The following is a 27,776-nucleotide window of genomic DNA, read 5'->3' as shown; positions in this document are numbered from 1 at the left end:
CCTTTTCTGAGCCTGCAAGGTCAGCACGGGGCCCAGCAGAGGGTGGTCGGGAGTAAGGGGGGACACCAGCCAGCCTGATTCCCGGCACAGCACAGAGAGAAGAAACCCACCATGATGCCTTTACCTTGCTCAGCCTCCTAGCTGGGAAACAGAACCAACCTTCTGGAAAGGGGTTTCACTGGCTAGCAGCCCTGCTACTCTGGGGGCCAGGCCTGAGCCTGAGCCCTTCACCAGAGAACAGGAAAGAAATGGAATCCTGTTGTGCTCCGGAGGTCAGTGCCAGCACTTCTACTTGCATTAACTTTATTACACAAATAAGACATTTACAAAGCACAACATGAAAGGTATGTAACAAAACAGACATTGGTTTTACAAAAAAGTGCTTACAATTTTTTTTTCCGTGTGTGTGTGTGTGTATGTGTGTGTGTATTTTCCCCCTTTTGCTTTGTATTTAAATAAATAGTCCTGATGGCCTGTAGGTTCTCAGGCTGCTCTATCAGGCTAGTGGAGACATGTCTGAACCGCAACATGCTACAACCACGTGATCCACGCAAGGAACAGACCCTGGGGGGAGGCTCAAGGCAGAGTGGGTACTAGGTGACCCTGGGCAGGACTCGGCTGGCCACTCACCACATGATGGTGCTTGGGACTGCAATCACTGGGAGCAGAAATCAAAGGAAAGATTAGAGTTCCCCAATCACCAGGGATCGGGCCCAGCTGCTCCTGTTAACGTCAGCTCCGAGCACAGGGCTAAGCACACATTATTCACTAGGTGAGTTCTGAACTGAGCTGCATCACCCGCATTTAGAGGGGTGCCTTCTCTTTGCCCTGAGTCAGCTGGAACTGTCTTTGAAAGCGAAAGAAGCAGGTTCCCTTCAGGGGCTGCACCCGGGCCCAGCCCTCCTCCAGATCCCAGAGCAAGAATGGCATATAAGTTTTCATCTTAAGCCCCAGCTTCAAGCATTGGGATTCCGAACCCTTATCCAGACTCAGCAAGATAGTGCTGCAATCGATTATCGATGTCTGCCACGGGTGAAACCAGGGACAGCAGATACCTGTGCACCATGAGCTTGCTTTCCCTGTCCTAGAGTCTCCTTCCCAAAGCAACATACCAGGTGAACCAAAGGAGGAAGGATGACTTGGGCTGAAACATGCTTACTAGCAGCCTCTAGTGGGAAATGCATCAGGACACAAAGTAATGCTAAAATTACAGGATAAGCTTGGGACAAATGGGTGTCCCCTGAAAACATAAATCATGGTCTTGTGTAGCATGAGCCCTTTTGTTTTTGGGGGGGAAGAGTAGCAGGACGGGGTGGGTGTGAGCACAGCTGTCTGGTCCGCATTCTCAGAAGTAGGCGGGGCTGGCTCTGGGCAGGGTTGATGGAGAAGCCCAGAAGTGCCAGCTAGAACCCTGGGCTTGGCACACTCACTTAGCATCGGGACCCCCCTTCTATGCAGAGATGGGTCCAGAATGAATGCTCTGACTGCCCTTTCCCAGGGCTCCATTCCCCAGTCCCTTCAGGAGATGCCCCCCCACCAAAAAAAAAGATGTGGCCCAAGCACCCCCACCCATCGGGAGTCAACAAGTAGCCAAGAAGCGTCCCCAAGTGTAACCTGTCCAGACATTCAGAAATGTCGCCACACAGATCAAAAACCACCTCTGCTATGTCTCCCGCACATACGCTGGATAACTGGGGGAAAGTGGGCCCCCAACACACACACCCCAAGTTTCCTCTTTCCCCTCCTTAAAATGGCTCATGCCCCTCCCAGCCCAGCATGCCAACTCCTTCTCCTGGGCCTCCAAGCTAATGGGGGTCTTTGTTCCCCCCACCCCCTCCCTATCCCCCTGCCTCTTGGTCTGGGCAGGCCTCCATCTTTGCCCTATTGGGCCTCTCAGGGTTGGTCAGTGTCTCTTCTCTCTCTGAATTAACTTGACATAACCAGACAGATGGAAATGATAAAATTAGAACATAGCTTTCCTTTGGGGACATCCCATAAACACTGTAGAGTTTTCCAGACAAAAGCAACAGAGTGGATAACCCTGGGGGTTGTTGACTATTCAGAATTTGGAGATGGTTCCAAGGAAGTAGTCAAGGCCAACACGGGAGGAAAGAAAACCTGTAAATTGGAAGGCTGTTGGCGTCGCGCAATTCAATTCGGCCTTTTGCTATTGTGATCAGCTTAAGTTGAAGAGGACGACTCCTGACTAAATGGGAAACACGGGCTGTTGTTTTCACCCTGGCTCCAAGTATCAGGGAGCTCTAGCTTTCCTGGAGGAGGGCTCCGCATGCTCCTGGTGGAGGTTCTGGTTCTCAGCAGGAGACGGGGAGGCCAGGCCCAGGGGCCCAGCTGGCGGCGGGCAGGATGGCAGACGAAGGGTGGACGCGGAGCGGGTGATCCCTGGCAGCGGCTCGGACTCCGGGTTTCAGAGGCTGAGGGACAGCTGCAGGTCACCCATGGACAGATGCGGAAGTGCCGGCAGCGTCAGTACTGAAAAAGGATGACCTGCAAGAGGAGGGAGTGGGAAGGGGCTGAGCCAGGGTCGGCACCAGCTGGCAGCCCCCCAGAGGTCCTCAAAGGTCTGGAGAAGGAGGGGGACCCAGGGCCCACATCTGAGTTCAAATCCTGGCTCAGTTACTTGCTTGCTGTGCAACCTTGGGCAACTCACTTCACCTCTCTGAACCTGTTTCCTCATCTGTCAAACAGGGATGAGCACACCTCTCTCCCTCTCTCTCTCAGATGGGGAGGAATCAGGAAGATTCAAGAGCAGAATTCAAGATTCAAGAGCAGAAGCTAGCACCTCCTGGGCAAACTTCCTGGCACTGGGTATAGTGCACACAGGCGTGATTTCACAGAGCCTGGCCTTAACCCCACCAGGGTACCCTGACACCATCTCTTTTTTACAGGGGAGGCACTGGGGCCAGAGAGATGAAAATCCAAGAGCCTGGGATCACCCAGCCCAGAAGAGGTGAACCCAGCACGGCAACCCCAGCCTGGCTCTAGAATAAGCTCTGCTCGTTAGACCCACTGCCTCTTCCTCTCCAGGCCACCCTGAAAGTTACCAATGGTGCCTACCAAGTACCAGGCAATGGGCCAAGCCCTTCATGTGTCCAAGCACTTGGAGAGGCAGGTGGCTGAGACACGCCAGGTGCCTGACAACAGAGGGTGGTCAGGGACAGACTGCCTCCTCTCCCCGTCTCCCACCTAAGATGCCTGGCTGACCTCCTACTGTCACCAACACAAACCCGAAGGTTCAGGTCAAGGATTATTGGCTGTCTGGCCAATGGGATGTGCCTTTTGACAGTCCGGTGTCAGGAGGAGGTTTCAAGTGGGCAGGGGACGTCCAGTGGGCATGGCCATATGGCTGTTCCATTTTTCGATCAAGAATGTTAACGGCCCAGGTCGGTTTCCATGAGGAGGAGATGGAAGAAAGCAATGGTGATGCTCGCCATAAGAGCCATCGTAATAATGACCAACACACATGGAGCACTTTCTGCACACCAGGCGTCATGTTAGGCCCTGTACATATGTGATCGCATTTGCTTTCAGCAACAACCTTGCATGGTAGGAACTATTATTGTCCCCATTTTGTGGATGCTGGAAGAGGCTCAGAGAAACCGTGTTCCCAAGTCCCAAAGTGAGAAGGTGGCCGAGCTGGGGTTTGGTCTGCCTGACTCTGGACCTCACTCCCACCCTAGACTGCTCTCCTGTAGTCTCTGGGTTGCCTACCTGGCTTTGGGCTCTTCCTAATAGAAGCTCTCTCCAGAGGGAGGACCCTGCCTGTCCATGAGCTTCCGTCTCTCTATCTGAACAATGACGGCTGGGCCCTGATTTCTAAGAATTTTCCCAGCTCTGTGTGGGATCAGGAGCCGTGACTGGGAAGAAATGTTGGTTCTGGAAACTCACAGGGATGAGCAGTCCAAGGACAACATGGCAGAGGCACAGGAAGCTACCCCGATGCTCAGAGTGCTGTTCTCTGGGCCAGGCCAGTGCTGGTCTTGATGAGTGGGTTTGGGGGGGCTGCCCCAGGGGGCCCTGAATCTCCTCCTCGCCAGGCTGGATCAGGCCCGGAGGGATTTGGAAGAAAGCCCACAGGGTTTTGCACTGCCTGGACACACACAGTCTGCCAGGCCCCAGGGGTTTGGCAAGATGTGGACAGAAAAGGTTCCTGGGAGCTGGCAGGAAGGTCTGACAGTGAGAGGGCGGAAGGTCATGAGGAGGGGGAAATGTTTTTCTGTAGAGTTGCTGGACGTGAGGCTGGGGCTCTGGGCCAGCAAGAGAGAACTGTGACACGGCAGCCAATCCCAGGGACAGAAACCTTCCCAATCCAAAAGCTGCCAGACCCCCAGACTGGCTCATCCTTCAGGCTGAACCAGACATAACCACAGGCTTAGCTGAGAAACCAGGAGACAAGGGCTCATCTCCAAGTGCTGAGCCCTGAGCTAATTTCTTCCAAAGATCCCCTCTGACCCCAGATAATGCCCAGGCCCTTTGCTTGAAGGTACAGGGCCCTCATTATGTAACCCCCCGGTGGCTCCCCCCACTTCCCTGGGCCCCCACCACACTAAGCCCTCTGCTGTGCCCCCAGTTCTTCCAAACCTCTATTCCTTGGAAGGGACTCCTCACGTCCCCTGCCTCTCCCCTGGAGCTGGCCATTTTGTCTTCTGGGTCCTCAAAGATCCACGTTCATCCCTTATCCTCAACTGCCCTGGGGTGTCGCTGCCCACCTCCTGCTCTAAGTTACCCTGAGGACAGGGACCGTGCCAGCTTGCCTCTGAGTCCCGGTGTAGGGTGTGACAGGACGAATGCTCTCCTGCAGGCCAGGGGGCAACTAGCCCTAGGATCAAGGCCAGCTGTACCCACACTTGCTGTGTGTCTCTGGGTGAGCTGCTGCTCTGGCTGAGCCCGTGCATGCAGAGGTGAGTTGGAGTCAACCACAATCATCCTCCCAGGGAGGCTGTGAAGGGTGAGGTCAAAGAGAGCACCGGGCAGACTGTGAAGCGCGGCTCGGAAGCACATGATTACTGAATCAGATCCGAGGGGCTAGCTGCATCCCTGGACAAGTCGGGTCACCTCTCTGAGCCTCTGTTGCCTTATCTTTACCATGAGGATGCCATCCTCATATCCACAGGGTGACCGGGGGCATCAGACAACATATGTAAAGTGCCTGCCATAAACAAAGAAGCTGTTTACCCAAGGCAGCCCTTCCTGTGAGTATGACAGTCTCAGAGGGGATGTTCCTGGGGTGGAGTCACCCACCACTGGGGTCTCCAGAATTTGGGACTGCATGCGTCCTACCATTTGCTTATAAACCTACTGGTCCTGCTGGCTGGCTGTACCTCTGCATCATCTGCTTCCCCATGGTGCCCAGCCCTCAGCCCAGCCCCACAGGTGCTTAATCAGGAGGTGGAGTAAGAGGGGCTGTCCTGGAAAGGCGGTCCCACTCCTGGCTGCCTGCAGAACCAGGGGGCTGGGTATGACACCCCGGGGCCTGCCCCAGCTCCCCAGAGGTGAGCCTGGGGAATCTGCCTCTCTAGGAGCTGCCCAAATGATGCTGAGGCCTAGAAGACTGCGCTCAGGCCTGGCCCTGTTTCTCCCCAAGCCCAGCACATTCTCTGACTCCCGGAGCTCCCTGTCTTTCCGAGGACCACTACAGTGATACTTCTAAGAGAGACCTCCAGGGCCCACCACGGTCCATGCGCCTCCACCTGGCAACCTGAGGGCTCCACCCCTCACTCTTATTCCTCCCAAACTTGTGTGCCAGCAGCTCTGAATGGCTCTGGGTTCCCTGAGAGCCATGGCGGCTCATTCCTTCCCTACCGAACCCTGAGGCTCAGGCGTGGCTTCCTCCAGGAAGCCTTCCTGTGTCTCTCCTGAGCTGCACCCCCACCCCCAGCTCCCTTGGGCCCAGCATCACAGTTGAATCATGCTGTGTCCTAACCATTGGCCTCCTCGAGGGCAGGAACTACATTTCCTTCATCTCTGTGCTCCTGGCAACTGACTCAGGGCTCCTGCGCACAGCCTGTACCTAGCAAATGTCAGGTGAAGAATCGATTTTGTGAACGAACAAAGGCACAAGTTCTCATTCCGGCTCTGTGATCTTGAGCTACCTGGGCCTCATTTTCTAAAAGAAGGGGTTGTCTGAGAACAGTGGCTTTCAAGGCTCACTGCGAGCTGTCTTGGAGCTGAGTGGGAGGTGGGGGCTCTACTCCCTCTGCAGTTTCATCCAGAGTGGCTCCCCACCGACCCCGTTTCATCTCCATCCTTCATTATGAGAAGGAACAAACAAATTGCTTCCCGGGCTTAAGAACAGAGCTTTCAGCCACTGGACTGGGTGACGTCCAAGCACCCTTCTGGGCGTCCAGTCCTACTGCTTGAGATAACCAGAGATCGGGTTCCACAAAGGAGGCCTTACCAGTTGACCAAGGGCCACTAGCTGGCCTGCCGTCCCTGGGCCCCACCAGCTCAGGATATTTACTCACAACAGATAGAAACACAAAGGAGAAAGGAGGAGGAGGAACCCGTGAGATGGTGGGAGGCAGGGTGGTATGTAATATAAGCCCTGCTCAGAGCTACAATGTTTGAGCGAAGTAACTAAGTCCGTAAATCTGAAAAAGAGAAGGCCAGCTGTGGTGGGGAGCCATCAGGGGGCTGGCCCTACACGCCGAACGAACTGGCACCAGATTAAGGGACTGCGTGGTGGGGCAAAGGGGGGCCTGAGTGCCAGGCAGAGGGTGCCTGCTCAGTGACAAGAATCCTGCAGAAACCCAATCCCGGCAGGGTGGCTCTGACCCACCCCACCCAGCCAGGCTCCATTTACCTTCTCCCCCCGGTTGGAGAGTGGTCCATCCATATCGGCTTTGAGGTGGACCGGGGGCGCGGTGTAAGGCAGCCGGCAGTGCACCTGCCCGCACTGTACCTGACCTGTGGACGAGAGGATGCCTTGGAGCCCATCCCCCAGTCTCCGTGCAGCATCCCACCAGCCCTGGGCTCGGTAGGCTGGATCCCTGGGGCCATTTTCACCTCTGTCACTTACCAGTGGGATGCCCCTGGGCAAAATTTCAGTAGGGTTGGTTGCAGTACCCTATGTGAAAGTCTTTTGGCTTCTGGGATCTTAGTTCCCTGACCAGGGATTAAACCCATGCCCTCTGCAATGGAAGCGCAGAGTCCCAACTGCTGGACCACCAGGGAAGTCCCTGAAAGTCTTCATGAGCAATGAAGCCGTGTGTGATAACTGCCTATTGTGTGTGCTCAGTTGTGTTCTACTCTTTGCGACCCCACGGACTATAGCTCACGAGGCTTCTCTCTCCAAAGAATTTTCCAGGCAAGAATACTGGAGTTGCCATTTCCTTCTCTGGGGCATCTTCCTGACCCAGGGATCGAACCTGCATCTCTTATGTCTCCTGCGTTAGCAGATAGATTCTTTACCAACTGTGCCACCTGGGAAGCATAGTTGATGATAACTGTCTAACTCACTGATAAACACTCATAAATGAATATGTACATGCACCCCTATGTTCACAACAGCCAAGTCATGTAAACAACCTAAATGCTCATCAATAGATGAATGGATAAAGAAAATGTGGTACACATATATAATGGAATACTACTCAGCCATAAAAAGGAAGGAAATAATGCCATTTGCAGCAACATGAATAGACCTAGAAAGCCTTATAATAAGTCAAGTCAGAAAGAGAAAGACAAACACCATATGATATCACTTATGTGTGGAATCTAAAATATGACACAAATGAACTTTTATGAAACAGAAACAGACTCATAGATATAGAGAACAGATTTGTGGTTGCCAAGCAGGGAGGTGGGAGAGGAAGGGAGTGGGAATTTGGGGTTAGCAGATGCAAACTATTAGATACAGAATGGATAAACAAGGTCCTACTGTATAGCACAGGGAACTATATTCAACATTCTCTGACAAATCATAATGGGAAAGAATATTAAAAAACAATGTATATATATATGTAATAGAATCATTTCGCTGTACAGCAGAAATTAACACATTGTAAATCAACTATAATACAGTTAAAAAGTTTTAAAAAGAGAGAGAAAGAAATGAAGATATACATTCAAGGCTGTACATTCCTACACTCAAGGCTCTACCCCATCCATTCGAGTTCTGCCTTGGTGCGTTGGACCTTCTCATCTCCCAGGTATTACCAGGGTTTTAGCCCCTCCCACAGAGGACTCTGCACTCACATGTCACCTTCTCTAGGATGCTCTCCCTGACTGCCCTATTCACAACTGCCACCCAACACCAACACCTCCCCCCTACCCTCCCTGCCTGTTTTCTCAGCTTTATTTTTCCTCCTTAGCACTTACCATCATCTGATTTACTGTATATTTTTATTGTTTATTTGATATTATCTGTCTTTGCCAGCTAGACTGCAACCTCTAATGAGGGCAGGAATTTTTGATTGTTTCTAGATTCTAGATCTTTGTGGATTTCCAGGACCTAGAATAAGGTATGACATCTAGCAGATACTCTTTAAGATTTTGCTGGATGAATCTCTATACCCTGTTCCAAGATCTAAAACAGTGAGGGGTAAGGCCATCCTTGGTCTGACCCAAATCTCTCATGCTTCCACCTCTTTACCACTACAGTGACGCCTATGGCCTCACTCTTCTCTGAACTTCATCCTCTTTGGATGCAGGGGAAGGAGCCCTGTACAGAGACCTGCAATTAATATGTAACAGGGCAAGTCACTGTGCCTTTTTGAGCTACAGTTCCCTCATCTGGGGAAGATGGAGGAATTCTTAATATGGGGTGTTCTTAGGGCCCATGAACAGCCTGAGATTATGTGGAGAACTATGTGCATATGTATGCATTTCTGGAGTCTAGTTCCAAAGCTTTTTTATGAGATTCCAAGCTTGAAGTAAGTAAGCGTTAGTCGCTCAGTGGTGCCTGACTCTTTGCAACCCCACAGACTGCAGCCCACCAGGCTCCTCTGTTCATGAGATTTTCCAGGCAAGGATACTGGAGTGGGTTGTCATTTGCTTCTCCAGGGGATCTTCCCAACCCAGGGATCGAACCCGGGTCTCCTGCACTGCAGGCAGATTCTTTACCAACTGAGCTACATGGAGAAGCCCAAGCTTGAAGGCTCTGGGAAACACAGGAACCTGTGAATTCAGTGAATGGCAAAGAAAATTCCTAAGGGGACCTTCAGTCTCGCAGCAGGAGGCAGCACATTCAAACACCCTTGACGCCTCCTGCCCCAAGCTGGGTTCACCTTGAGGGGAAGAGGAAAGGGCACTTCAGTCCTTTCTCTAGGTGTCCTTAGGCTTGGCCAACAAACTATGTGGACAGAGTCCTGACATAGCTCCGGAGACCATGGCCCCACTCTCCATGGGGTCACCTAGATCCGTTACCAACTTCCCAGCAAATGTTGGCTGGTGGCCCAGACTCCTGGTACCTTGAGAGCCGCTGGTGCTTGGCACCGTTAACAGATGAACTAGATTGTCAGTGAGCTCTTTGCAACTTAAACATGTCATTGTTTAGAAAAGAAAGGGGGAAAAGAGTCCCTCCTACTGAGTAGATGGTTCAGAAATGGAACAGAACAAAGAGACACTGGCAGACACTGCCACTTCCAACTGGCAGCCTGGTGCAGTAAGGCAGAATTCTGCATTCGCAGCTCTGCAAGCCAGAAGCACCACCACCATCACAAGAGCAGCTAATACTTTTCCAGACTTACTAAATACTGAAGACATTAAGTCAATGATCTCATCTGATGCTCACAATACTGCTTTGAGATAGGTATTCTCCTTTTTAAAAAAGAGATTGGATTCTCATTGTCTTCATTTTTACAGATGAGGAAACTGGTATTCCAGGATAATAAGACACTTGCTCAATGTCTCACAGCTTGTAAGTGACAGAGATGGGCTCTGAAGCCCCACAGTATGACACTAAAGCCCACATTTCATTATTAAAGAATCCTGGCTCCCACTAACTTACTGTGGACCATTAGTTTCCTCATCTGCGCAGTAGAACAGTGATGTTTAGAAACATCTGTCAAGATAGCGCCTGGCACATGGCAGGGACTTGCAACACAGCTGTGCTCTCTCTGACCTCCCTTCTCTTTCTCTTTTACTTGAACCCAGAGAAGAGAGGGTTTGAGCTCGTGGTATGTTGTCACCATCTATCTTACTGGCCATCCCCAGCTTTGAGGAAGCAATCAATAGAAACAACCTCAAAGGGAAAGAAAATCTGTGACAAGCACCTGCTCAATAGCAAATTCATTAAATGTCCATCCTCCAGACATGCACAAGGCTATTCTCTCTGTCTCTCCCCCAGATTTCCACTCTTTGATCACTTCACCATGACCTGCCACCCCTCACCCATAGTGCTCAGTCCCCACTGACACACCTCTCCTCCCTCCTTTAATTTGTTTATTGTCTCCCCTCCTCCCCATCCTGCCACCTGAGCCTCAGGAGCGCACAGGCTTTGGTCTGTTGTATCCCAGGGCTTGGAGTCCCCCAGGGTAGAGCAAGGAGTAAAGAACCCAGCTACCAATGCAGGAGACACAAGACATGTGGGTTCAATCCCTGGGTCAGGAAGATCCCCTGGAAAAGGAAATAGCAACCCATTCCAGTGTTCTTGCCTGGAGAATCCCGTGGACAGAGGAGCCTGGCAGAATACAGTCCATGGGGTTGCAAAGAGTTGGACACAACTGATGAGGCTTAGCACACAGGCATCCCAGTGCTTAGGGCACAGAAAGCACTCAGAAACACTTACTGAACACATGAGCGGATCACCACCCTGTGAGGTAGCATCATTAATGTCCCAGCCTACAGATGAGGAAACAGGTTCCAGGAAGTCAGGTGATTTGCCCTCGGCCTCAGCCGTGGGTACTCCTGTCACCCTGGTTCACTTCTGTGACCCAAACGCATTCATGCCAAGGCGCTTTCTGCCTACACTCGGTTCCTCTGCTGCCTGCACTCCTATTTCCCTCTCCTTGTGTCTCACTCACTCGTACCACCCTTCTGCTCTCAGCCTGAGGAGAGGCGACATCTCTACACACTCCCATCCAGAATCCTGACTACAGGAATCACCACGATGAAAACCAAACAGCTCATCTCTCTGGTATTGTTTCCTGTCTCTCCCACCAGAATGTAGGCTCCCCCAGGGAAGGGACTTCACCCTTCTTGTTCGTTTTCTAGTCCTCGGTCCCTGGCACAGAGTGGGTGTTGAGAGAGTACTTTTTGAACGGCTTGCCTGTACGGAGGAGTCCAGCTCCACTGCGGCAGAGTTGGGGAACTTAACTCCTCTCTCCCACCTCTAGGTCCCAGTGACTGAGGAACCCTCAGCTGCACTCACGAGGCGCAGCAAGGCCTCCTCACGCCTCAGCCACCCACGAGCGCTCGTCTATACCCGCTCTCCCACAAGCCGGGCGACCGGGGTGTCGCGGTCACTTACTCTCGATGTAGCCGTGCAGGGTGACCATGCGAGCCCGCTCGGGGCTGCTGAACGGGGAGTAGTGGATGTCGTCGGACAGGGCGGAGGGGAGGCGGGACGGCGGCGCCCCGGAGGGTGGCACGGGATGCTGCGGTGTGTGCTTTTTATGACGCGCTCGGCAGTTTTGAAACCACACCTGGAACGACAGCCTCAGCAGCCTCAGCCTCGCGGAAAAAGGCTGGACGCGCCGCCGCGGGACCCCAGGCGGGACTGCCTCGTCGCCACATGAGGAAGGGCTGCCACGTGTGCTCCCCGACCCACGGCTCAGCAGCCCGGCTACGCGCTCGAGGGCCCGCCCCCAGGCCCCTAGGCCCCGCCCCAGACCCGAAGGCCCCGCCCACCCCGGCCCCACCTGGATGACCCTTCGGCTGAGGCCCGTCATGTCCGCAAGCTTCTGCAGCGTCTGCGCGTCTGGGTTGTTGTCCTGCGCGAACTGCGCCTGCATAACCTGCCAGGCGCCGCGGGGCGGTGAGGCACTAGCCCGCCGAGGTCGCCAAGGCCCCGGCCCAATCAGAGGCTCCGGCCCGGAGGCCACGCCCCCAGGCAGCTACAGCCCCTCCCCGCCACCCGCGGGTCGGGCAGAGGGGAGGAGTCAGGAGATACTCTAAGCCCCGGCCACTCCGAGGCCCCGCCCACACCCGGCCACCCGCGGCCAGCCCCTGTACCTGCAACTGCTCGGCGGTGAACGATGTCCGGGCGCGCTTAGCCGGCTTGGGCTGACTGTCCTGTTCCGAGGGCACTGCCCCCTCCAACGTGAGGCCGTTCCCTGGGGGCGATAGAAGTGGCTGACCACGCGTCCCCATCTCTTCTAGTGGCAGCCTGGAAAGGACGGGGGTGGGGGGAGCTGGTCCCTGGAAGTGTCAGGAGCGGAGTTGGCTGGGAGCGGGGATCCCAGGGTTCTAAGCCTCTGAACTGTCTTTGGGGAAGGGGCTTCTACTTCTGAGCATCTGCTCAGTACCAGACGTTTCTCTTTGGGGGTGCCCTGTACTTCTCACAACCCTGAGGATTGGTGTCATTATCCCCGTGTTACGTATGGCGGAGGATACTGAGGTTCAGAGAGAAGGAAGTCCCAGCTCTGGACCTTTCGACTAGTATTCTGAAAGCTGGCTGACTCTAGCATCCCAGTTTGGGCTCCCTCCTTGACATACTGGGGAAACCAAAGACTGATGGAGATGGGAAGCAGGCAGGTTACAGAACTGTGATCCTAATTTTATTAAAAAAAAAAAAAAAAAAGATGGAAGCAAAAAGGTTGGAAGGATATACACCAAAGGCTTAGGAAGAGGCAGTGCAATTATGAAGACTCAATGTTTCTGCAGCTTCTGAAGTTTTTTCCAACAATCACATGTCATCACCTTCTCTAAGGTTTAATTTTGTTAACTGAATGTGTTATTCTCTTTCCACTTAACATTACTTTTTTAATCACACTAAATATATTCCTTTCTTTTAATATCTCATTTTTCTGAATGCAAAGGTAGTACATGCTCCTTATCAATAACTCAGAAAATTCAGATAAGCACAAAGAAGAAAATTGAAATCTCCAGAAACTCCACCACTATTCATAATTTTTTAACTAGGAACACTGTGTTGAAAGAAAGAAAGAACAGAACAAACACTCTGACATACATACATAGAACAAAATCTGGGAAGATATACACTAAAATGTGAGGGGTGGTGGCATTTGGAGTGGTCTTTATTTTCTTCTTTTTGCTTAACCATCCTTTCTAAATTTTCTATAATGGACACATGAGTGTTTAAGTTTTACAAGTAAAGCAATAGCCCAAACTGAAGGCTGGTCAGTAAAGGAGATCTGAGGTCATAAGCTTTCAAGTTCCCAGCATGGCAGGAGTCTGGAGTCAGCCTGGCTATGAGAGCTGGAGTGTAACTGGCAAGGCTGTGGCTAGCAGTGGTCCTGGTTGGTCCAGGTGTGGAAGGAGCCTGGAGTGACTGATGGTGTGGTGGAAACGCTGACTCCTGGACTTCCATCCCAGCTCCACAACTGACTTGCCCAGTTTACTTGAAGGTAAATTCAGAGCACCCCAGCTTCACTTGCTCCCCACCCAGACCCACTCAGCCCTGATCCTGGCAGGAGAAAGTGACAGCCCTGCTGTGGCCAAGCCTTCCCAGGTGGCGCAGTGGTAAGGAATACACCTGCCAAAGCAGGAGATGTGGGTTTGACCCCCGGGTCAGGAAGATCCCCTGGAGTAGGAAATGGCAATCTACTCCAGTATTCTTGCCTGGAAAATTCCATGGATAACCAAGCCTGGTGGGCTACAGTCCATGTGGTCTCAGAGTCAGACATGACTGAGTGACTGACTGGAGCTGTGACCATGGCAAACAGCACTCTGGGGATTCCTGACTAGTCCTCTGACTGGAGACTGAGGCGGGGTGATCCATATTTCCTGAGAGGCACTGGGAATGGGGCAGACACTTTATGACTTAGCCCCAACAAACCCGGGAAGACCTGGGTTTTAGACCTGAGCCTAAGTGTCTTCGGAAATCTCAGTATCAAAGACAGAAGAGATTTAGGGATCTTCCTAGTCCAAGATCCCCTGGAAAAGGGAAAGGCTACCCACTCCAGTGTTCTGGCCTGGAGAATTCCATGGACTATCTGTGGAGTCTCAGAGAGTCGGACACATTGAACAACTTTCACTTTCAGTAGTCCAATAACCATTTTCCACTAGGGAGAGTGAGGCCCAGAAAGAAAAGGCAAGTTTGTATGTCAGGGCAACCTGCCAAAATCAAAACTGAAGTTGGGGTCTCTAGACTCAAAGACTTTTCACCTTACAGCCCAGAAGGAAAACCCCACCCCCAAACCTCTGGCTCACAGCTGCTGGGGTGGGAGCTGGGAGGAGAGGGTTGCATCAACTCTGGCTGACTGGTCCAAGCCTGGTTCCAGCAAAGGAGAGGGGATGAACCTCCAGGCCACCCAGAGCTATCCAAAGGCAGAGGAGGCTGCCTGTGCTGAGAGCCGCCGCTAGGGTTCATTGAGTGCCTCTCGGCTTTTCAGAACACCAGCCTCATCTATCTCTGAGGTGTCTTTTCGTTAGCCCCATTTTACCAGAGTAGGAAACAATTTGCAAGGACCAGCAGTGTGACTTCAGACTTGCAAGCAAATGCTGGAGCCAGAAGGGCAAGGTCCGTGCGCAGCCCCACCCTCGTGCTGCCTCCAGGTGATAAAGGGGGCGCTAGGATCTAGAGAATTGCGAGCAGTCCCTGTGGTGCTGAGGTGGCGTGGGGGTCAGAGAGGGCTGGGGGTGGGGAGGGGTAGGGGCGGGTTGGGTACCGTTCTCCGCGGCCCTCTTGAGGTTCTCGATCATGGTGTCGTAGTGAATACGGCAGAGCACCTTCTCCTCGACCAAGCCAAACTCCTCGCCTGTGGATAGCTGGCGCTTGCACGAGAAGCAGGCGAAACAGGCCAGGTGGTAGGCATTGCCGCGCGCCCGCCGGACCCAGTCGCTGGCGTAGATCTGTCGGCCACACCGGGCGCACTTGGTTCCGAATCGGCTGTGGGAAATGGCGAGGGAGGGGAAAGAAGGGATGGCGAGGCTCAGACCAGCCATCCACAACCCTGAGTCTCTGCCACGCCCGGTTCCCAAGGGACTTCACGCAAGCATTTCCCTTTGTCTGGATTCACCATCCCCTGCAGCCAAGTCCCACCTGGAAGGTGAGCTGGTGGGTGGTTTCTTACTTTCTTCTTGGTGCTTTTCTGAGTTTTCCAAATAGTCTACCATGATCACTGAATCTGTATATAACATTACTCTGCTCAATAAAATATAGGACAAATATAATAATAGTAATAATCTGGCAAATTTTTGAGCACTTACCACTTGCCCAGCAAGATTCTAAGTGCTTTATGTTGATTGTCCCAATTAATCTTCATTTTTGCAAGTGAGGAAAATGGGGACCAGAGAGGTAAAGTAATGGGCACAAGATCCAAGGTCACACAGCTTGCAAGGAGAGAAGCCCTAGCCAGTGTGACTCTTGAGAAGAATAAACTGTAACCCAGCTGTAGAGAAATTCGAGAGTGCTTGAAAGCATAGACAGGTATGCACTCACTGGCTTTGTGACCCTGGACACAATGTTTAGCTTCTCTGAGTTCTCATTTTCTTGCCCTGAGCTGAACGAGGTGACAGCAGCAATGGTTAGTGCTATTGGTTTAGTAAGCAGCTACGGTCTCAGACTCCGGAGCCCTGTGTCATCCTAACAAGAGAGAAAAGCCCAGATCAAATGCCTCCCTCTGTCTCAAAGTTTTCTTACCCTTCGCCCTCCCACTTTGTGGTGTGGCTGCCTCCACCGCCACCGGACTGGGAGCCCCTCCAGGAAGCAGCAGAGTCTGGTTTACCCTGCCCTAGAAGTCAGCCCAAGGCCTGTCCCGGGAGCACCAGGGAAAGTCTTTTCTTGAAGTAGATGACTCACCCAGTGACCCTGCGCTGACCCTCTAGTGCACACTCTTTTTCAGGGAATGGTGACCCCACTTATCCAGCCCCTCAAGCTTAGAAACCTAAATCAACCACTTCTTCTCCTCAACCCACCAACCAACAAATCATCAGACACTGTAGGTTCCATTTCCTAAGTATCTCTGGGACCCATCTCTTCCTCTCCACAGCCAGCGCTGCCTTCCTAAGCCTTGCTCCCATCATGCACCTCTCACTGCCCATCTTTACGTCTGTTTCCAGCGTCACCCTGGCCAACTCAGCCTCCACAAAGTGGTTATGGGGAAGTTGCCAGCACGGATGCTTTATGCTGTTCCCTACCCAGCTTAAAATCCTCTGGTGGCTCCACTCTACGCTCAGGATCTGGTCCAAGATCCTTGGAGTTGACCGGGCTCAACAGACCACATCCTCTCTTGGCTCATCTCCTCCCTAACCTTTCTCAAGATCCCTCACCCCACACCCAAGTTTGAGCCTGAGTCAGCCACGAAGCAAGGTGGTCCCAGGTCTTATGACCCCTCTGAAGCACTCCCCACTCCCCAGGCTTAAGCACAGACTGTTTCCTCTTCCCACCGCGGACCTCCCACTCCTAGCTCCACGGCTCCCAGCACCACCTTCTCAGCACTGAACACATCGACTTGTAAAAGACAGGTTTCTTGGCTCTCCCTTCCACCCTGGCATTCCTGGGAAAAGCTCTAGAAGATTTGCCTCTGTGTCCCCAGAGGCACATTTCCACCCAAAAGAGCACTGGGAAGCGCCTTGAGAGCGCGCAGGAACCAGTCCAGCAAATGCACTCTGGTTATAGCCTCGCCTGCCTTGGCAAACACAAGCAACTGCCGGTTGAATAAACGGTCTCGGGTTGAACTGAGTACAGGAGGCCTCGGCCAGCACCGACTATAGGCGTCCCCCCAGTGCCATGCCGCTCTCTTGGACAAGGTGTTTTAGGGGACCCTGTCGGCGGCGGCGGGGTTCGCTCAGGCCGCTTTGCGCGCCTGGGCCTAGTCAACAGTCCCTCAAACAGACAGAAGTGGATTCCCACCCCGGAAATTCGGCTTCCCCAGCACAGTCCGCGGTCTCCGTTTCCAATCCTTCAGTAAAGAGGAGAGGAAATCGTTTTGCCCATTTTTAGTCTGCTCCCGCCCGAGGGGCGATTCCGAATTCCGCTGCCCGGCTCCGGACTGGGAGAATTTCCTGGCCTTTGAAAGGAAGAAGAAGGAAGGGCCAGCCGGGTGCAGAACCCTCGCTACGCTCCAGGTTTTTCCTCGCCGCAGCCATGTGAACTCGGGACTCTGACACCCAATTTGCACACGTGGAATCGGAGGTTCAAGGCAGACAAGTGACTTGTCCAAGACGACACGGAGCGTGGAACATGGGTTGAGGTCCCTTCCGACGTGCAAAAAAAATCTCCTAGAACCTGCGGAAGCAGTGGGACTGGAGATGGGTAGAGTTGAAACCCGGTGGTATGAACAGGAAAGGGGCCTGGTTTGACTGCGTCGCATCCCCACTCCGAGCCTTGGGTCTGGGAAACTCCCTCGCGCAGGGCCTGGGGCCTCCGCAGTCTCGAGTAAAGGGAGCCTTAAAGAGTCGGTACAGGAAGGCCCCGGCCTCGAGATGCAGACGAGAGCTATTGCGTCTCTAGGAAGCGGTTTCCGTGTTCCGGGATCGGTGCGCAGAACCAGAGTTCAAATTCCCAGGATCCTGCTTCCCGGATCCTGCAGGGTTCGTCGTTTTCCGCCAGGACGCATCCAAGACGCCTCGAGCATCCCTGATCTTCCCGCTCCACGAGTCCGCGACGCCGCGCGCGTTCTGTGCCTCCGCTGGCCGCTCGCAGAGCCCTCACCCCCTTGCTCTGAGGCAGGAACTGCAGGCGACCTTTCAGCAACTTTATCGCCCTCCTCGTATCACCCCAAATGCCGGGAGCTGTCCCAGCTCTAGGATCTCCCTGCGCGCGCCGTGTCTCCGCCCAGTCAATGAAACCATCCTCGCGTTTAAATCCTAGATGGGGATGGGGGTCATTTTGCAGTTTGGGATGCGTTTCGGGCCGCTCCTGAAGCGTGTCCCCCACCCGTGGAAGGTGGCATAAACAAGGGGCACCAGGAGGCTTGCGGATCCAGGCTCTGACAAACCGACAGACTCCTTTCCCAGGCGGACGGCGAGGCCCGTGCCGCCGAATTCCGGAAGCAGCGAAATCGGAGGCAGAGACAACGAAACTTCAAGAAAGGGGTGATCGGGAGCTGCGAAGGGAGCGCCAAAGGGATTAGGGGGCGCGGCCACTGCCCGCCTCCCCCCTGCGTTGTGCGCGCCCCTCCCTGGGTCCCCGCGCGCGCCGCGGGGCAAAGGCGCAAAGCACAGAGGCGCTTTGGGAATGGAGAGGTGTCGGAGGTAGGAAGCACAGCCTGGCAGCTGCTGCAAGGAGTGGAGTGGGCGCCGCGCACCGCCTTGCCCTCTCTCCACGCCAGCGGGGACGCAGACATCTGGGTACTCGTGGCTTTGCGGAGGGAGCTGTGCGCCAGGGACGGAAGCAGGCTAGCTCTCTGCGCCTGTCTTTCCTGGATACCGAGTAGGAGCCCAGCAGTTATTTGATGCGTGAAGGAGCCTCAACGGAAGAGCCCATCGGAATTTCACTACGACTCCTGTCCCCATTGCTACGCTACCGCTTATCTGGAAACCGGAGCTCAGAGGGCGTGGGGCGGGGGGTGCACTGTTAAGAAGCTAGTGAGACAAGGCGCTGACACTCAAAACCAGTGTTCTCTTGTTTTGCGTCTGGGACGCTCACTTGAGGGCCTTAGAGAAGAGATTCTATGAGGCAAACAAGTTGCGGGGGGAGTGGTCCTATGCCTTCTGCTTCTTCCCTGCTTTGCAAACCCACAGGAGAAGAAGCCGAAAACAACAGAACCAGCATTTAAGAGGTTAAAACGCCCCACTCCTCGGAGGTCCCAGCCCAAGCCCCTCCCAGAACGCCTCTCTCTGCTCCCCCAACATCTGTCCCCCAACAGCTGGCGGCCGCTGGGCTGCTCTCAGCCGCGGTGGGGGGCCGCTTCCCAGCTCTGAGCCTCCCCGGGGACCCTCGGGGTCCGGGGGAGGGGGTGGGATTCCCCCGCTGGAGTATGTGGTCGGAGCTTGGGTTCAAGGGGAAACGAGGAAGAGAAGCCGGCAGGCTTGCCCTAAGTCACTAGGGCCAAGTGGGGGACAGGAACCGTGGTGGGCAGCCCCCCTTCCCAGGCCCAGCCCCGGGCACTCTCTGAACCCCACCCCCACCAACGCGAGGAGAGGTAGTTAACCCTTTACGCCCCACGCCCGTGGTCAGGAGGCAAGAGGGCTAAGGACCTTGTGACCTGAACCTCCAGTCACTGGGACTCTGAGAAGTTCACTCCTGCCCGAGTGCTCCCAGAGCCCACCCAGGGACCGTCAGTCAGAGCACAGAGGGAAGCCAGCCAGCCAGGGTAGGGAGTCTTAGGGCCAGCAGGGGTGGCTGGGTGGGTGTGGTCTCTGCCATCCCATGGGCCCCACCTTGCAGAGGCGGCAGGTTGCTGAGTGTCTCAGCTACAGAAGAGTGCCAAATATTGAGACATAAGGATGATAAGTCAGGCAGCCGTGAGGGTTATCCAAGTTCTGCCACTTATTAGCTGTGTGACCTCACCACTCAGGGCCTCTGCTTCCCATCCTATAATGTAAGGGTTATGACAATTACCTACCTACAGGGTGGATGGGAGGATTCAATAAGATAAAGCAATGAGATGTAAAGGGTTAACACAGTTCCCAACTTAGAGAAGCGCTCTGTACAGTCTTGGGACAGCATCCTCGGTCCTATCCTCTTCCGCTCTCTCACTGGTGGGACGCATTCTCTATTCTCTTGGGACATTGTCTACCCTAGTCTACAATTGGTATGACACTTCTGGAGGGGAGGGGCCAGAGGGGCATTTCAGATCAGTCAATGTGGGGCAGCAGCCACAGGTCGGTGGGTGGGAGGAAGCTGTCTGGTTGGTTTATTTTTTAAAAAATATTTATTTATTTGACTGCACTGGGTCTTAATTGCAGCATGTGGGATCTAGCTCCCTGACCAGGGATCTAACCCAGGTCCCCTGCATTAGAAGCATGGAGTCTTAGCCTCTGGACCACCAGAGAAGTCACCTGTCTGGGGTTTTGATTATTGAGACATGAATCCCCCAGAAAGGAACACTATCTTCCCACCCCCCCCCCCGCCCAACACACATACACACAGGACTTTTTCCCCTCTACTTCTTGGAAGCAAATAGAAAGCAAAACGGTCTTAACACAAAAACTGAAGACGTTAAAAGCATCACACATTTTCCTGACGGAAAAAAAATTTTTTTTTTCTGCTAGGACTCAGGGAGTGAGGGGAGGTGGGAATCTGACTGAAGCTACAAGGGCTGGTGAGGTCCCTGTTTGGATGGTGAGTTGGAGAAACTGAGGCAGAGAGGTCCAGTGATTTCAGAGAGGGCACATAGTCAGTGGAAAGCCAATCTCCTCCAACAAAGCCAGGAGCAGCAATCGCCCTCCAGACTCTACCCCACCCAGGCACAGCCACCTGTGTCTTGCCCCGGTGAGTTTGGAGTGCTTTCCTAACATCTAGCTTCCTGAACCCCCAGTGCTACCAGCTTTGCCAAAGAAGATAGAAGTCTACAGACCAGTGTCAGGGAAGGGCAAGATAGCAGACAGAACCGAGAGGAAGCCCTTCCCTGGGGAATAAGTCCAGAAGTCAGAGGACCTCGGAAGCTACCAGTGGGGTCTTGGCCACTTCCTCCCTCCCTGCATCCTGTTCAGAAATCTTGGCCTCTCTTTGGGGTGAGTGCTCCAGCCCATTTCCCATCAGACCCTTGATCTTGGGTTTCAGGAAACAGAGGGCCAGAGAATCTGAGTGCTAGGCCCTTCCCTGAGCCCCAGTCTAGAGAGCGGGCTCTGCCTTCCACGCCACTGTGCTCTCTCCAGGAAGAGCTCTCTTCCAGCAGCCACCCAGAGCCCGGGCTGCTGCTCAAAGCAGACAATAGTCCCTGCCTGGTGCTCCGCCTTTTTTCTTTCCCTTTTTGTGGGTTTCATTATTTTTGTTACAGGTGGGGCTGCCAGGGATGAGTTATGCCTGCAGGGAGACCTGGCTGGGGGAGAAACGATCAGAAAAGCCACAATTTTCCTCTCATCCCAGGGAATGTGAGCCTTTATTCGCTCTATTTTCTTAACCAAAAATCTGTTTTAGTTTTGCTTTGGGGGCTATTGTCACTAGAAAAGGATTAGTGCTCAGAACCTGCAGCCCAGAAATGGCCCAGCCCCATTCTTGCTCCCCAAGCTGTCTGAGGAAATGCCACCAGGGCGGGATGCCCCTGCCACCCTGCCAGTGGTGACGCCCATAGCACCTACCCTTTAGGGAGCCTCTGCTGAGCCTTCCTCCCTTCACTGGCCTTCTTGGCAGCTCAGAGAGATACCCTGGTAGGACACTGAGGGCAGAGAGATGCAGTGATTTGCCCGAGGTCACACAGTGATTCAGGGTTGGCCTCATGGAGTCTGGTCTCTGTGTCTCCATGATAGCTGGACATCTCATGCTTTGTCCCACTACCGTAGGAAGGAAGGCAATGGAAGCTTTGAACAGTAGGGTCAAGATCTGAGTTTTGACTAATCCCTGAAGATCTAGGAAAGACATCAACCAAGGAGGCTTGGTCCAGCCTTGGGCATGAGCTGGGGCTGGAGAAGCAGCAGAGACACATGGACAAGTGGCTCACAGGGTGGGTGGCGGGTCCGCTGCCGCCAGGAGAACCAGGAGAGGGGGCCAGGCCTGCTTCACTCTGCGGGAAGAGGCCAGCTGGGTTCCCCAGGCCGTCCTGGCCCACTGATGAACACACGGAGCCCTGAAAGGGCAGCTGGCTTGTTTCTTTACCAACTGGAGTCAGGCCTAGAGCAGGGACCCTAACCTCTGCTTCCTGCCCTGGCCAGCTAAGAGTTAGGACAGTGGAGGGGAGAGGTCACACTGGTTACACACCACACAACGACAGCCCTGCCCTCACATACACACAGGCTGCAGCCCATACCCACAAATCCACAGTCACTTCACACCCTTGAGCCCTCAGTGCCTGGATTAAGGCCTTAAGAAGAAATGCCCCTCAGAGGAGGGGTGTGTAGTGGGGTGGGGAATGACGGGATTTCAGCCTCTCACCTCCAGACCCCAGGCCAGAAGGAAGCTTGTCCTGACCAACTTGACAACACGCATACATCCACACATGCGCACGCACGGTCTAAGCATTCAGAGACACACACTCTCCACTCACACATGAACTGACAAACGCTTGCTGTAAGGTACACCCACGCTGTCCACATGCCCCTTGCCCTCCTCAGCTGACACATTTACCCAGGCCACTGCACAGATCCGGACGAACAGACACGTCCGTGCATCCTCGAATTTGGAGTCCCAGGCCAGCTGGTAGAGTTGCCCTTGCCCATGTACACCCTAGCTGCACTTCCACTCACACCCAGGCACCGATGGAGAAAAGTCCATTTCTCCAGCCAGGCTTCCTAAGGTGTCCTTAGCGCACCCCAGCCCCAAATGCTCCAAGCCTCCCCCTAGATTCAAGGTCCTCTCTTTCCAAGTTCCCAGACACTCAAATCCAGGGGCCAGGGGAAGCGGCATTGCCTTACATAGCATCCCCTGACTTAGAGGATCTTTCTGGGGCTGGGGTATTCCCAAGAAGGCTGCATCGGTGACCTCTCCCGAGGCAGGGATAGGAAGGATGTCGGAGGGATGGGGGCTGCTGGTTGTAGGGGAGTAGCTTTCTCCACTTCCTAAGAAAGCTCTTGGGAACAGGCGTCCTGCCCAGGAACCAATCCCACTCCACTCTCTCTGGACTCTATAGACCCGAGTTCAGGCCTCCTTCACGCTTCCCCTAGGGATCGGGGCCGGCAGTCGCTGCTCCTCTGACCTCGCCGTGACCTCGACACCATGACCCGGGCAGGGCCGAGCCAGGCGAGGTGAGGAGCCAGGCGCGCGCAAGCGGCGGAGAGGCGGTGGAAGGACCAGTTGGGCTGCTGTGGAGAGCTGCGGGACGCGGCGCCGCGGGGCGGAGGGCGCAGCCCAGGGTGATCCTACTCCGGGGCCCTGGCTGCGGCGCCTCACTCCTCCTGCCTGTCCCGGCAGCCCGAAGTCAGAGCCTAGACCCGGGAGAGGCTGAAGCCGGGGCCGAAACGGCGACGGAGCTGGGACTGGAACCGGCGCCCAGGGCGCAGGCAGGGTCCCAGACACGAAATCCTACACTCGAGCGATGCCGGGGTCTGAGTTGAGGCGGAGCCGGAGACCGAGGTCGGGGGTTAGATCGAAAGCTTGAACATGGGTTCGGATCCGAGACCCATGCGAGGCTAGTGCTTGAGGCCGAACCAGAGCTGAGTCCAGCCTCGAACCCGGCCGGGGTAACAGCAGAGACCAGAGCCGGGACAAGAGTCTGGAACCCAGCTCAGGGTCCTGCCGGGTAGAGACGCCGGCTTTGCTGGAGTGGGAGTAGGGTTACAACCCAGGGCCAGGGGCCTCCAAGCTCGACCGACGCGCTGGGAGTCGGAACAGGAGCCTGAGGTTCAGGCAGGAACCGAGAGGGAGCCAGAGACGCGACCAAAACCGAGTGGGCCTCAGCAACCGGAGGCGCATCACCGGCCCGAACCCCTGCCAGCACCGGCGCGCGGCCTGGAGCTCCTGGTGCTTGGCGCTGAGAGCCGGCGGGCTGGGCCCCCGCGTGGTTCGGCGCCGGGGCATTCGGGACGCGGGGGCCTCCGGAGGCAGAGACCGAGCGCAGCTGACAAACGGCCTCTGCGCGCCCCCGGCGACACTGCTGGCCCTGCGGCGCAGCCTACCTGAAGTAGTCCATCTTGCAGAAGATTTCCTTGTTCTTGATGTAGCAGCTGTTCTGCTGCCTCAGCGACGTACGACACACGGAGCACTCGAGGCAGCGCACGTGCCAGATGAGGTTGTTGACCTGGGGAGGGGGCGGAGATGGGGGGCGGCTGAGCGCGGACCTCTGCGCGCGCCCGGCTCCAGCCTCCCCGGCCCCCTTAGCAGACACAGGCACCGGAGCTCTGAAGAAACATGTGACTTCCCCCACTTTTCTTCTGTAACATGGAGGCGCAGGGAGGTAGAAATCAACTCTGCCCATTTTTCAGACGGGAACCCGGGGGCGCAGAGAGACGCTAAGATCTGCCCGAAGCCGCTGGGGTCTGGCCGGGGCTGAGCAAGGATTCGAATTGAGGGGACCCGGCGCCGGCGTGGCTCCCCCTGCAGTCCTCGGGGTCACAACCCACACCCCGCCAACACACACGCAACACCCCGCCCCTGTCTCACCTTGAGCAGATAGCGGTCCAGGATCTCCAGGCCGCAGCTGGAGCAGATGTTCTTGCCGGCGGACGGCACGGAGGAGGCGGCAGAGGGAGGTGAGCAGACGGAAGGCGTGCTGGGCGTACAGGGAGAAGCCCGGCCCTCGTCCTTGTCCAGAGCGCCGGCCAGGGCCTCAGCGTCCGACTGAGCCTGCGGAGGGGGGAGAGCGAGAGCCGCACTCTGAGCTGCGGGCCGAGTCGGATGCCCAGCGTTGCTGCTGCCTCGGAGACAGACCCGGGCCTCAGCGAACCAACCGACAACGAAATCCCCCCCAAACGACAAGCCACGGGCTGCAGGACAGGAATGGAAGGGCCTACTGGAGAGGAAAGGACGGCTCCAACTTTTAGCACGCGCGTCCTAGGTGCCTGGAGCGGTCAAAGCTCGCCTTCCCGGCCAGAAAGCCGAGGCTCAGAGAGGGGCGGCGCCCTGCGGCAGTCCCCCAGCGCACGGGGCAGCTGTTCGGGGCCGGAAAGCCGCGTTAGCTCCCCAGGGCCCGGCCGCCAGGGGACCGGGGACCGAAGGCAGGGCCGAACGAACTCACCATGGCGGGTGGCGCGGTCCCTTCAAGGCAGCGGGTGGTCGCTTTGCAGCCGGACCCTGGCTGGGCCATCACCTGGGGGAGGGGGGAGGGAAAGCAAGCGGCGGCGGCTGCAGCCCTGCTCCGCGCAGCCTGAGCCCAGCGCCTCCCCGCGCCTGTTATATAAACCGGCGCGGAACAATGAGTCCTAACTTTGTAGTGGGCATTTAAAGCCCTTCCCCACAAAAGCGGTGTCTCTCTAATGAAGCAATTTGAATTTGGATTGGATTTTTTCCCTCTCTCTCCCCCTCTCCCTGCACTTAACCCGTGGCTCTTGAAGTAATCGCTTAGTTCCCTTGCAATCCAAGCCTCTGAGGGGGAAAAAAAACACGCGCACACACACAAACTACCTGCAATTAGAAATTGTCGTGAATGCCCAAGATAAGAGGTAGCCAGAGTGTCAATTCCAACTGTCAATCAGTGAGATCCATCAGGCCGCCCAAAGAATTGCAAATTTGATTTTTTAATGGTAGTAATTAAAAATCGAATTTTTTCTCCCTCCACCCACCCCCCTTCCTCGCTCCCTTCTCCTGCTCTCGGCGCAAAATGCAAAAAGGAGAAAAGAGAGAAAGAAAGAAAATAAAAAAGAGACTGGGGAGGGGCGCTTGAGGAAAATAAAACCCTGAGCGCTGGGAGCATCAGCCCGTCCGCCCCGCGCGCGCGGCGAAATTGATGCGGCGATGCTGACGCGGACTCAGGCGCTTGCCGAGGGCCAGTCCGAGGGAAACCCAGAGTAAAACGGGGGCGAGATCGGGGACGAAACGGGGCCCAAAAGAGAAAAGGGAGGCGTCCAAGAAGAGGAAAGAGCACCCTCCAGCCCCTCGGATCTCCCGGGACCGGCCCCGCGCCGCGATTCTCAGCGTTGCGCCGGCACAACCCCCGGCGCATCGGCGCTATCAGCGCCTATTCAGACGGACAATACCCGCCTCGCCTCCTCTTGATTCGCCTGTGTCTTTGCTAAATCGCTTTTTGAGAAATTCCTCCAACATTTGCATAATGTGTTCCCGCTTTCCGCGACCCCCCCTCCTCGTGCTCGCGCGCGCTCACACACTCACAGACACACACTCCCAGGCGCACCCCCGCACCCCTCCTCCCCGCGGCCGCCCGTCGCCCGGCCCGGCCCGGCTGGGTCCGGGTCCCCGTCCGACCCCGGCCCGGGCGGCTCACCCACTCGCTCGCTCGCTCACCTGGTCGGTGGCGGGGCCGCCCTCGGCCGGCAGCCGGCAGCCCTCGGGCAGCGCCGGGGCGGCGTTCTCATGCTTCCAGTACATGGGCCGGGGAGCGGCGGGCTCGGCGGGCGCGCGGCTCGGAAAGCCGTGCCGGGAGGGGCCACGGCCGCAGTACGAGCAACTGCTGAACCGCGAGCAGGAGGAGAGCGGAGGCGCCGGCCCCGCCGCCCCGGGCCCGGCCCCAGCCCCCGCCCCCGGCCCGCGCGCAGCCCCGGCCTCCCTGGCTGCCGCCGCCGCTGCCTCGGAAGAAGGTCCCGACAAACTTGGAGAGGCCCCCGCCCCCTCCTCCTCCTCCTCTCCCTCCTCCTGGTCCTCCTCCCCTTCCAGCTGCGGCGGCGGCCGCCCTGCCGCTGGAGCCCCGCTCGGTTCAAGATGAGTCATGCGTGACCAATCCCCTCCCCGCCAAGGGGGAGCGAGACACACACAGCGAGGCGGCGACCCAGAGACACACACACAGACCGACAGACACACAGAAACTCAGAACCGCCGACGGAGAGACTGAGGGACGGGCTGACATTCAAAAGACACCGGCAGGCGCACAGACTCCCATCTCTCATCACTGCCCCCTGCGCCCCTTGACGGGGCACCCACGGCCACAGCCCCACTTAGAGGTACAAGAGGGGCCCATGCTCACACCTTGGGCCGAGATGGGTTTCATATAAAGTCACACATCAGACTCTGTTGATGCAATCCCATGCCTGGCACGTTTGTGTACATGCTGATGCAAATGATTACTTGTTCGCCTCATTTACACGAGCACAAGACATGCACACATAACTCATACACCTGCACAGCTGGCTCCGCTCCATACCAAACAGAGGGCACACCAGTCCCTAAGGGCTTGGGCTACATCCCATCCTAAACAGGATTGCGTTGGGTGGGAGAGGTTGAAGGGGTGTTGTTCCCCTGAACTCTTCAGGGAGGGATTGCCTGAGACATTCCCCTCCCCTGCAGAATTTGCTGAGCTGAGTAGTCTAATGCCCATCTCACCTTCTTTAGGGGTCTACTGGTAGTGAGAGAGGTGGGGGAGGCCAGGAGGCCCTGGCACTGAGAGAGGAGACACAGCCTCCAATGACCCAGACACAAAAGACTTAAACTCAAAAACAGCCTTACACACATTAACATGCAATGTACACACACATTAAGTGGACACTCACAGCCTTGGCCCCTTTCTCTACAGACAAATTGAGCTCAGAGGGACATATAAATAGACATCATCTTCTAAAAACAAATATGCACACTTAGATCCAGCCCTACAGGCACCACACACCCCACCTCCATGCAGTGGCACATACCATCACTTCCCTAATTGTCTTCATTTACAAATGCAAACACCCCACACAATTGTTCTTAGATGTGTACACACATCCATAGTTAAGAGGGCAGACTCTCACAGAGAGCTCCAAACCCATATGACACCCCGTGTCCTCTACTCAGATATTCTCAGACATACACACGTGTCCCTACAGATGGTGAGATAACTGTTTATAGTCAGAGACAGACCACACACCTCTGAAGACACAGGACTCCTGGTAGGCACAGCTTCAGTCTTGAACACACAGGCACATCCTAATAGGCACAGGCAGATGAGGCATTTGCTCCCCAGGGTAATACTACAGACTCACACCTCTTGTACCCTCAAAAGAGACAAATATCTGTTCCTTTATACACACCAAGGTACACAGAAATGGCTCCAACCCCAGCCAATAGCATC

The 27,776-nt window shown here is 55.3% G+C and overlaps 1 protein-coding gene across 3 annotated transcripts; it reads right to left on the bottom strand.

The window, feature by feature from the left end:
- Positions 1 to 297: 297 nt before the first annotated feature.
- Positions 298 to 26,271, bottom strand: LHX6 (LIM homeobox 6). Of its 3 annotated transcripts, XM_065927178.1 has the most exons (10): positions 26,021 to 26,271; positions 24,798 to 24,869; positions 24,224 to 24,406; positions 23,740 to 23,861; positions 14,751 to 14,971; positions 12,133 to 12,233; positions 11,820 to 11,915; positions 11,429 to 11,603; positions 6,821 to 6,924; positions 298 to 2,505 (listed from the first exon to the last, which is right to left on the bottom strand). In XM_065927178.1, the coding sequence occupies exons 1-10, from the start codon at positions 26,102 to 26,104 to the stop codon at positions 2,485 to 2,487; spliced, it is 1,179 nt and encodes a 392-aa protein (XP_065783250.1). In that variant the 5' UTR covers positions 26,105 to 26,271; the 3' UTR covers positions 298 to 2,484. The 3 variants fall into 3 exon arrangements, with proteins under 3 accessions (XP_065783250.1, XP_065783251.1, XP_065783252.1); XM_065927179.1 differs by lacking the exon at positions 6,821 to 6,924; XM_065927180.1 differs by lacking the exons at positions 6,821 to 6,924; positions 26,021 to 26,271 and adding an exon at positions 25,671 to 25,721.
- Between the last annotated feature and the right edge of the window lie 1,505 nt (positions 26,272 to 27,776).

This window comes from Muntiacus reevesi, chromosome 3 (assembly GCF_963930625.1).
Source record: "Muntiacus reevesi chromosome 3, mMunRee1.1, whole genome shotgun sequence".
Lineage (NCBI taxonomy): Eukaryota > Metazoa > Chordata > Mammalia > Artiodactyla > Cervidae > Muntiacus > Muntiacus reevesi.
Note: the sequence above shows the minus strand (reverse complement) of the source record. Positions and strands in the feature narration are given on the sequence as shown.

Excerpts from the sequence above, each read along its gene's own strand:
- LHX6 (XM_065927178.1), bottom strand. The coding sequence starts at position 26,104 with ATGTACTGGAAGCATGAGAACGCCGCCCCGGCGCTGCCCGAGGGCTGC. Across the intron at positions 23,862-24,223 it reads TGGACCGCTATCTGCTCAAG|GTCAACAACCTCATCTGGCA; the intron begins GTGAGACAGGGG and ends CCCCCTCCCCAG. Across the intron at positions 11,604-11,819 it reads TCAGCCGAAGGGTCATCCAG|GTGTGGTTTCAAAACTGCCG; the intron begins GTGGGGCCGGGG and ends CTGTCGTTCCAG.